The sequence below is a fragment of the Grammomys surdaster genome, unplaced genomic scaffold, assembly GCF_004785775.1.
Source record: "Grammomys surdaster isolate TR1022 unplaced genomic scaffold, NIH_TR_1.0 198, whole genome shotgun sequence".
NCBI classification, from domain to species: domain Eukaryota; kingdom Metazoa; phylum Chordata; class Mammalia; order Rodentia; family Muridae; genus Grammomys; species Grammomys surdaster.
The window spans coordinates 6,810,273-6,821,115 of NW_021604643.1; the positions used below are offsets into that span (position 1 = coordinate 6,810,273).

A 10,843-nucleotide genomic window follows, 5' to 3' on the forward strand; every position below is an offset into this window, starting at 1 on the left:
GTAGATGCTGGCGAGGGTGTGGAGAAAGAGGAACACTCCTCCATTTTTGGTGGGACTGCAAGATGGTGCAACCACTTTGGAAATCAGTCTGGCGGTTCCTCAGAAAATTGGACATAGCATTACCTGAGGATCCAGCTATACCACTCCTAGGCATATACCCAGAAGATGCTCGAACATATAACAAGGACATATGCTCAACTATGTTCATAGCAGCCTTATTTATAATAGCTAGGAGCTGGAAAAAACCCAGATGTCCTTCAACTGAGGAATGGATTCAAAAAATGTGGTATATTTACACAATGGAGTATTACTCAGCTATTAAAAACAATGAATTCGAGAGGTTCCTAGGTAAATGGATGGAACTAGAAATTATCATCCTAGTGAAGTAAGCCAATCACAAAAGAACACACATGGTATTCACTCACTGATTATTGGATATTAGCCCAGAACCTTGAAATGCCCAAGACGCAACTCACAGGCCACATGAAGCTCATAAAAAAGGAAGACCAAGTGGGGGTGATTCAGTTCTTCTTAGAAGGAGCAACAAAATACTCAAGGGAGCAAATATGGAGACAAAGTGAGGGACAGAAACTGAAGGAGGGGCCATTTGAAGACCTTTCCACCTGAGTATCCATCCCATGTGCAGTCACCAAAGGTAGATGCTGATGTGGAAGTCAGGAAGTGCATGCTGATAAGGGCCTGATATGGATGTCTCCTCAGAGTCCTTCATGAGTCTGACATATTCAGAGGCAGATGCTCACAACTAGCCATTGAACTGACCATGAGGTTCTCAATGGAGGAGTTAGAGTGAGGACTGAAGGAGCTGAAAGGGTTTGTGGCACCATGAGGAGAGCAACAATACCAACCAACCACAGCTCCCGGGGTCCTAACCACCAGCCTGGGAGCACTTATGGAGGGATCCAGGGCTTCAGCTGAATATGTAAGAGTGGAGGGCCCTGCCAGGCACAGGTGGAAGAAGAGATCCTTGACCTCATGAAGGCTGGACGCCCCAGGGGGTGGGAATTTTGAGGGTGGGGAAGTGGGAGTGGGGGGGGGTAGATGGGGGTTACATCCACGGAGAAGAAGGAGGAGGGATAAGGGGATGAGGGGTTTCCGGGTGGGTGGGGGATGGGGTAAAGGGATAACATATGAAATGTAAATAAAATATCCAATAAAAAATGTATTTTTTTTAAATGTATTTTTAAAATGGATTTTATCTCCTGCCCCTATAGGCATTACAGGTATAACTTCTTTGTCACAAATGTCTGAGTAGGTGGCAGAGAGGAGAGAGGGTGTGTATATACCCAGTATTCTGACCTATGAATATCTGAATGACTAGTAGACTAACAGTCACTGTTAGAAGAAACTGATCCTGAGATAACCAGTAGTCTAGCACCAGGCAGGCCTGGGTGAGTTCTCAGGACAGAGAGAAATCTGAAGGCTAGAAGATCCCTACATGAGACTGTGAGCCCCAGACGGAGTGAGCATAAAACAACGAACACTCTCAATGGACCACATGGATGGGCAGGGAGAGGAGAAGACCACCATACAGTCAACATGGGACCTAGAAAGGGAGCTAGCCTGAAATGATCCAAGTCTGATGTTGCACAAGGTCTAGGGGACAGAACATTTCCAAGACGACCCCTGCAAGGCACCGTAAGTCAAGCAAAGGGTATAGCCCTCCTGAGACCACCCATGAAATGACCCCAGACACTCAGAGACCCCAGGTGCTATTAAGAGAAGTAAGTAAGTGGTGGAGAAATGAAAGAGAAACAAAAGGATGTGGAGACAATGGAGAGAGGCAGAAATGGAGAAAAATGAATAGTGAGCAACAACCTAATGTGAGTAGCCAGTGATGCTACTTAGGATCATTGTGGAGTCCTAGCCTGTGCTGCCACCAGAAAACTCACCTGGGTCCATGGCCCTCCTATTGCACTGGTCTGTTGCCATCAATGGTCAGGCAGATATCTCAAGTCTGGGCTGCTGCTTAGGAACATGCTTTTGTCTGAGAGCTATGCAGAACTGTCCCCACTCCTCACCAGAGCATCATGGGAAATCTGGCCCTGGGTGCATGAAAGCAGCAGAGTTGACCATTTCCCTAGCTAGCTACAATACTTGGAAGAACAGTTCAGTGCATTATAGATGAGTATGAGCCAGCCCTGATGATAAATTGTGGGAGTGATGGTCCTACCATTCATCTCTCATGCAGTGGCATGGACAGGAGACAGATACCTTTATCTTCTTCCTTCAACTCTTATCACCAGTGGCAGGTGGGGGACTTGGTCATGAGGTCATGAGAACAGGAGAGATAGCCTTGCCTTTCACTGGCTGCAGCATTCCATAGAGCTGGCCTTTTACTGTAGAGCTGACCCTGGCTGGCAGGGTCGTGAACAAACCAGCCCTGAGGAATAAGCATGGGAGAAGTGGTCTTGCCACTTTTCTGCAGTATGGTGACATGGGCAAGAGAAAGATGTCACTCTCCTCTTACTCCTTGCCACTTATGGTAGGCAAGAAAGCAGGCCTCAAGGCCATCCAAGCAGGAGAGCTTTTCTTGATCCTCACCTGGGCACAACAGTACAGCTGGCCTTGGATGCGGGTTTGAAGGCGAGCAGGTCCCCAGAGGATGGGAGAGCCAGCCCTGCATTTTGTCTTCTGGGCAGCAGTTAAAATGAGAAAGAAAAGCTCTCCTCTCCTCTCTTGTCACTCATCATCTATGACAGTTAGAAGAGCTGGCTCCCATGAGTCTGGGAGAAATAGCTATGTCCTCATTGCTGCCATACTCAGCAGAGCAGGCCCTGCAACTCACCTGGGCAGCAAGATATAGGTAGCCCTGGTTGCAGGGGTTGTGGGATAGCTGTCCTGAAGGCATAAAAGAAGGAAAGCAGGAAAGTTGGCCAACTCAGATACTCCTCAGGCATAAATCCAGAGTTTTGACTGGCCCACCTTAACATATACCTCATCAATCAACTGCTGGAATGTATGATGGAGCTGGTTCTAGAGATCTAAAACTACAAGATCTCCATGACACAAGCCAACAAAAGGATATGCAAGAGAAGTCCTAGTGAAGTCGCAATATTAATAGTATAGCAGAATCCAGAGGCCTTGTACCAGACCAATGAGTCATTGCAAAGAACATTTGTAGGCAAAGACGTTTAGACAGAAAAGGGACACACTGTAACATACTGAAGCTTCCTCAGTGAGAATTTTTTCCTCTGTTGTGTGAGAGGTTGCAAGGTTAGAGGGTATGAGAAGAGGGAAAAGGAGTAGGATTGGGGTGCATAGTGTAAAATTCACAAGGAACCAATAACAAGTTAAAAACATTATTTTATAGAATAATAAAAACATATTATTATATAGGAATCTTGCCGGCACCCATATCTATGTATTATCTGAGTATATGGTATCTTCAGAGGGTAGAGGAACGTGCAGAATTCCCTTGAAAGGAGGGATAGACAGTCGCAAACTGCCATTAGGTGCTGAAAACTAAAGCTTGAGCTTCTACACAGGAGCAGATGCTCTGAATTCCTGAGCAATTCTTACAGACCTTCCCTTATTTTCTTAAAAGATATCAGCACATAATTGTTGGAATAATTTGTATGTTATGATGTGATATTTTGTTACATGTAGCTTGGTTATCAACCCAAAGCAGAAGAGAAAAATAAAAGTACAATCTTATAAATATTAAATACTAGAAATTCTACTAAAAAATTATTGTACCTAATAAATGCAGAAAAAGTGCAAGATAAAATGAGCATGAACCCAACTGTGTTTCTTTTCATTAACAATGCATAATTCATATAGAATATTAAAGAATAAATATCAATTGTGATAACATAAAAATAATCAACTACTTTGCATAAACTTAAATGAAGAAGAAAGTATATGCAAAATATTAATTACAAAAACATGACTGAATTAATATTTTATAAAACAGGAAAATTAGAATACGTATAAGCATATATACAATTAATGCTCAATCATACTAGGAACCTTAATATAACAAGAAGATGGTATGTAAAGCCTAACAATAATGCTTTCTGAACTATGAACAATCTAGCGTTTGAAAATTCTCTAATTATTCTGTATTTTATTTCAGTTAGGTAAATTAGAAATATTACTTTTTAGTAAGCTAAAAATTTCTAGTAGTGATTGCTAAATAAATTTATAGAAAATGGAAATGGCTACTCAAAGAAGAAGAATCAGTTTACTCCTGGGACACACCTACAAATAGTTATTCTAAACTTTATTGGTCAAGCCAGCCCTGTATGTGTATATGTGTATGTATGCATAAAAGAAAAGGAAATTATGAGTTTGAGTGAAAATATATGGGAGGAATGAAGTAAAGAAAAAGGAGGGAAGTAAATAATACAAAGATAGTGCCCATGTATTAAATTTATAAAGAAATGAATTAACAATAAAATCAGACCTGGGAGGTGATAGTCTCTAAGGACTCAAAGGGAGAGACCTTAGATGAAATGTTCAACAGTGGGGAGAGGAAACTCATAGAGTCCACCTCCAGTAGAAAGACAGGATATCAAGTGGATGTTTGGGGTTGTCATCCCACAGTCAAAATCTTTGACTCAGAATTGTTCCTGTCTAAAAGAAACGCAGGTACAAAAATGAAAGAGACTAAGGGAAAGCTGGTTCAGTGACTGGTCCAACTTGCGATCTATCTCAAGGTCAGGCTCTAAGGCCTGACCTTATTACTGATGCTATGGTGTGCTGACAGATACGAGCCAAGCATGGTTGTCCTCTGTGAGGCCCAACAAGCAGCTGACTGAGACAGATACAGATACTAACATCCAACCATTGTTGAATTCAACAACAAGTCTTCGTGACTTCAGTCAAATGGTTGGAAGACAACCATCAGTTTCAACTAACTTGGACACCTGAGACCTCTCAGATACTGAGCCACTAACCAGGCAGCATTCACAAGCTGATCTGAGGCCCATGATACATATACAGCAGAGGACTGCCTGTTTTGGCCTCAGTGGGAGAAGATGTGCCTAACCCTCAGGAGACTTTTTGCCCCATGAAGTGGGGAAGCCTGGTGGAGCAGGGGAGGCAGACATCATCTTGACAAAAGGGAAGGGGGAATGGGATGAGGAAATGAAGGGGTTAATGACTGGACTTAAAAAAATAAAAGTAATTATAAAAAAAAGTTAAACATTAAAAAAATAAAAAAAGAGCTAGCCATTTGAAAAAATAAAATTGAGCACACCCATGTAAGCTACTTTATTCTCCCTCTTTTTACTGCATTCTCCCTATTCTATCAGCTGTTTTTCAGAGGGAACGCCCTTCTTTAAGCCTGTTAACTTTATTTTGGATCTCACCTGATCCCTTGCTTACAGGCGAGCTGTAGCCAACATATATGCTCTTCCTTTCTGCTTTCATTCCACTTGCTTGTGACTCATCCAACCTCAAAAATGTAGACAGAACTTACATCCTGTGTATAGTCTGACTTGTTTCCTTTAACCTAAATAACTTGCACTATATACCAAATTCTCTGGTTTCACATCTATATGCAGATAAAGCTTAAGGAGCTCCTTGAGTCTTACCTCCTCATGCCATCTCCAGCCCTCAGAGTTTACCCATGCCATGTAGCCCAGAATCTCAGATCTGACATGCAATGCACAAAAGAATTCCATACTCTCAAAAATCATTATAAAACCACAGTTTGTAAAGCCAAAAACATATTTCCTCTTAAATCTCTGGTCCTATAGCAAGGTCTGTTGAGAATTACCTGGATGAATCCAAAGACACAAAAATTTAAAGAAAAATCAAAACTTTGTGAATGAATTCAAGGTGTTTAACTAAGACATGAACAGGTAGCTTAATATGGATAGCAATTAATACCTCAGTGATGTCCAAGAAACCACAGATATATAAAATGACAAACATGACCTGGGATTTAAAAACTAATTCTATTGAAGAGACGTAACTATTGAAAAAAATTGAAACTGAAACAAACATGTAATTGAAAGACTCAACAACTCAACTGGAGACCTCAAAGGAGAGTTTGGTGTTTAATCCCACCAATATCCATGAAGCTATTGGCAATTTATAGCTGCTGGAACACAAAGATATTTCTCCCTAAAAGTATGTTCAAGAGATAAGTTGGCCATACTCCACTAGAAGCAATGTATTTGAGATTATTTGAAAGCAAAAATTTGGTCTTGAAGTGACAAAAAGCAAAGAACACAAAATTGGGTGGGAGGGGTAGGGGAAATTTAAGGAAGCTCAAGTCAATATAATCAAAGCACATTGTATGGAATACTTCAGAAAATAATAACAAAATTAAAAGTATTGGATATATACCCTGGTATCTATATATTTCTATCATCTCTATCTCTATAACTATCTATATCTATCTACATCTAATCATCTATATTTATACTACTATGTCTATACCTCCATCTGTCTATCTATCATCTATCTATCATCTATCTATCTATCTATCTATCTATCTATCTATCTATTCATTTATCTACCTATGACTTGGCATCAATACAGCTCTTGTGAGATGTGAACAAATGTCTATTCAACATAGACAGGGCCTGAATGACACCAAAATAACAATTATATCCACGTCTGTCTTGCTGATCTGTTCAGTTTGGTGGTAACAGTGAGTTACATGAGTATAGGCAAGGAGATGTCAGCGGAAACATGGGTATCTCTAAAATAATTCATCTTTAGAAAGCTCATCTTTCATGGGTAATCACTCAAGAAAAAAAAATCAGAATTCCTAGTGGTCAGTAAAGAAATTGAAAGGAGCTTAAGTTGAGAGTCTCTTCTCTCCAGCATTATTTTTCCTATTATTTTTTAAGGACCTGCATTTGTGAGTCTTGTAACATTATGAGAAATGAAGCCTAGTAGGTTTCATTGAGATCATGAATCTTTTAAAATTAGTAAGGTTTCTGAGCATGTAATTTCTGTTTATTTCCCAAGTCTGATAATCTCCCTCCATCTCAAGGGATCAAAGTTTTTATGCAGAGAAAATTCAGAAAGAACACATTTTATGGTGCAATGTGGGGTGTTTTAGTATCTGGTATTATGATCTTGATTTTTACAATTGAGATGCCTTACTTCTAAAATAAATATCCAAAATGAATTGTGCTCAGTCAGAATCTAGAAGAGGTAAAGAGAAGAGGCTTCATCTATGAAATACTCATACAAAAAATTAAAGTCAGGGGAAATTGTATCTAAAATATTTAAATACAGTATACCTAAAATTATCACATCATTTCCAAACATGTAACACTTTGACTAATCCCAGTGAAAACAACACTTTTCTAGTAACCTTTTTAAGTGCCTTATTGACCTCCTTGTTCCTCAGGCTATAGACAAGAGGGTTCAGCATGGGAATAATCATGGTGTAGAATACAGATGCTACCTTGTCAGTGTCCATGGAGTGAGTGGAGCTGGGTTGTAAGTACATGAAGATAATTGTGCCATAGAAGATTGAAACAGTTGTAAGGTGGGATGCACAGATGGAAATGGCCTTCTTTTGTCCATCAGCAGAACGCATCCTCAAGATTGCAACAAAAATAAGTATATAAGAGTTCAAGATAACCAATATAGTTAAAGCAATATTGAGTGCTGCCAAGATGAACAGTACAATTTCATTTATATAGATACTAGAGCAAGAAAGAGCCAGTAGTGGGGGAATGTCACAAAAAAAGTGATTCACTACATTGGAATGGCAAAAGGAGAGGTGGAAAGTGAAGGCAACATGGATGGATGATTGTAAGAGTCCACTGATGTAAGAACCTGCAACAAGCAAGGTACATATTGTTGTTGTCATGGTGGTGGAGTAATGCAAGGGTTTGCACACTGCTGCATGACGGTCAAAGGCCATTGATGCCAAGAGAAAACCTTCAGTAATTGCAAATCCTATTAAGAAGAACATCTGTGTAGCACATGCATTGTAGGATATGATCTTGTGTTTTGTAAGAAACCCTTCTATTACCTTGGGAGTGACAGCTGAGGCATAAACACAGTCCACTAGTGAGAGATTACTGAGAAAAAAGTACATGGGAGTGTGGAGGCGAGAGTCCAGGAGTATCAACCCAATCATCCCAAGGTTACCGAACAATGTGGTCAAATAAATAAAAGTGAAGATGACAAATAAAGGAACCTGTAGTCCTGGGACATCTGTTAATCCCACAAGGATAAATTCAGTGACTTCTGAAATATTATGCATTTGTGTTTCATGAGAATTATGACAGGCTCCTAGAATAAAATAAGGAAATAAAAAATATTGTATATGAAATTCACTATGAGATTTTAGTTATGACAAAGTTCTCTAACTCAAATGCTCATACACACAGTATGAAAAAGCCTAAACTGAATGCTAAGTACTTGTGGCCTGAATGAAGTCATTTATCTGGCATTAGTACAAATGTAGATGCTTACTTCTTTGCTGCCAATAAGATTCCTTATTATAAAATTTGATTTGTTTTTTAGTTTTCTAGTATATGATAACATTTATTTCAGTAACCGAAAAAGGACTTATTTGTTACTTGTAATATTTCACAAATATACTTATCTAAACTCTGCATCAAAAGTTCTTGGTAGCAAGAGCAATGTAGAAATATACAATTAACTTTGCTCTATATTAGTAAGAAAATTATCTACTGTATTTCCTATCTCTGGTACTTATACTAAATTCCATTCACATAGCTCCAACTATGTAGTGATTTTCTATTACTGTCACACAAGTCTGTTTTATTTGTGATTGAGGGAGAATAAAGTCAAAATTTATTCTCTCTACAAATTGTTTTAAAGTTCATGTTGTTTCTTATATCATTTCCATGATGAACCAAGTGACACATGGTTAAATAAGTGACACCTATGGTTAAATATAAGTCTGTCTATTAACTTGAGAGCCACTTCCAAACTTGGAATCTTAGATATACTCATTCTTCTTCATTAATCATCTCTTATACTCAAGGCAACCGATAACAGCCATATTCTTTTAAATGACCAGGGTGTGAAATTCATCCTTCTTTACAAGCTATGGCTACACTTACATTGCAAGAAATGTGTAAGTTCCTAAAAGGTATAAAAGATACTAACATTTTTAAATTATGCAAGTTATATCTATTACCTTCTGTGCTCTTTTTCATCTTTTCCCAGTTTCTTCACAATGTTCAAATCACAGAAATAATGTCTAACAGTTGATGCTCCCAGGGAAACAACCCTAGAATTGACAAATGGATATTGAAAGTCATATAGCCTTCTGAAGTTTAACATGAGATATATCATGGAGATTTCTAATCCTGTAGATTATAAATATTAGAAAATTAGAAGATGATATTCTTCTAGGGTAAAACCATTAACTCAGCATTTAAAAGTACTTAGAGTATATTCTGGATACTCTACACCAGTAGAGTAGTTACAGGAGCAGTGGCCAAGAGTGAGAGGATTATTAGTAATAATGTATGTGTGACTCGGCCGCTTTACCAGTAACTTCATTTTTTGTTTGCACTTAGAAAATAAAAATGACTGAATGTTTTATCATTATTTATAATTATGGCTACCCATAATCAACTATTTTAATACTTACTGTTTTCCAGGAACAGCTAAATAAGAGTATAAACATCTATTTCCCAGAAGAAAGCATTTTTCTCTTTATCTTCTCCACAGGTTGAGCTCTGCCATGGGATAGAATTTGGTCTTGTAATATTGCCAATATCAAGGAAAGATTATAAGCTATATACATATCTCAGAGGGAGGCAGTACATGTGAGTATATGTCTCTGGAGATGTATGAATCCATATTGATTTTCCAGCTTGACCTTGATAGAGACATCAGAGAATAGTGTTTGCATTTTGTCTAACAGTGCTCATGAAAACATTGGGAAGTAGGAGTTTAGAGAAAAGAGTCTCCAGTCTTCAGTCAGAGCTATTGCAAAACCAGGTTGGACATATACAAAAATTAAATGCCTTATTAAAATTTCAGCATTGGAAACTTTAACCAATTATTTAAGCATTCTGATAGTAGATTTACTTCAAAAGTTGAGATGTCCCCAGGATGCTTTATTCTTTCAATTTAAGTTTGCAAAGAAAATACTCATATGTCTCATCATAACACGTCATTTGAATATATGTTCTTCTTAATATGTATTTAAAAATTTAAGATTTCCCTCATTATTCCCGAGGGTCTACCCTTGAGATCAACCTGATGTCTTTATTGAGACTATCCCTGAAATTCTTCAAATCTAAGCTCTATTCTCCTCCCATTCCTCCATCTACTCTTATAAGGCAGACCTGCGCTGCCACTTAACTTTCTAGGTTTCCACCTGGACCCACCCTACTTGTAACCTCCACAGTTTGCTTCTGTACTTCATACAACTACTCCACCCACCAAACATCACAATTACTTCTCTAGAGTCTAGCCAGGAGATTCTCCCTGTCCTATCTGTTCATACACTCCACACAAATGCCACATTATACCTGTATTCTACTCACGTATTGTCCCAACCTTGTCTGACCTTGCCTTCTCTGTCTATAGAAGAAAAGGTGTCTAGGATTTAGCTAGGTACCTCTCTCTAGATATCGCATAACCTACAGAAACCCTCTACACCATGTACAACTTCCATTAAGCCAGATAGTGTTCCACACATAAGTCTTCTGAACACCAGCTTTATTTCCTATGTGGACATCACCTGATTCCACTGAAAACATTATCTAACTCTAAGCAAAACCTGTCCACACATCTTCCCATCTGCCCCATAATTCTGTATTCAAATCAGACTTATAACTAAAACATCCACATACACATATATCATTGCAAATATACCAACAATGTGAAGGATCAAGCTAGTATATTTTTTTTCTTC

General features: G+C 38.6%; 1 protein-coding gene and 1 non-coding gene across 2 annotated transcripts; one reads left to right on the forward strand and one right to left on the reverse strand.

Moving 5' to 3' along the window:
• Positions 1–1,219: 1,219 nt before the first annotated feature.
• Positions 1,220–1,351, forward strand: LOC114623525. The gene has a single exon (XR_003711776.1). It is a non-coding gene; the product is annotated as a small nucleolar RNA SNORA17 (small nucleolar RNA).
• A 5,889-nt stretch (positions 1,352–7,240) lies between these two features.
• On the reverse strand, positions 7,241–8,203 carry LOC114623410 (olfactory receptor 5B12-like). Its single transcript, XM_028770075.1, has one exon. It carries the CDS (start codon positions 8,201–8,203, stop codon positions 7,241–7,243), a length of 963 nt encoding a protein of 320 aa, XP_028625908.1.
• Positions 8,204–10,843: the final 2,640 nt, after the last annotated feature.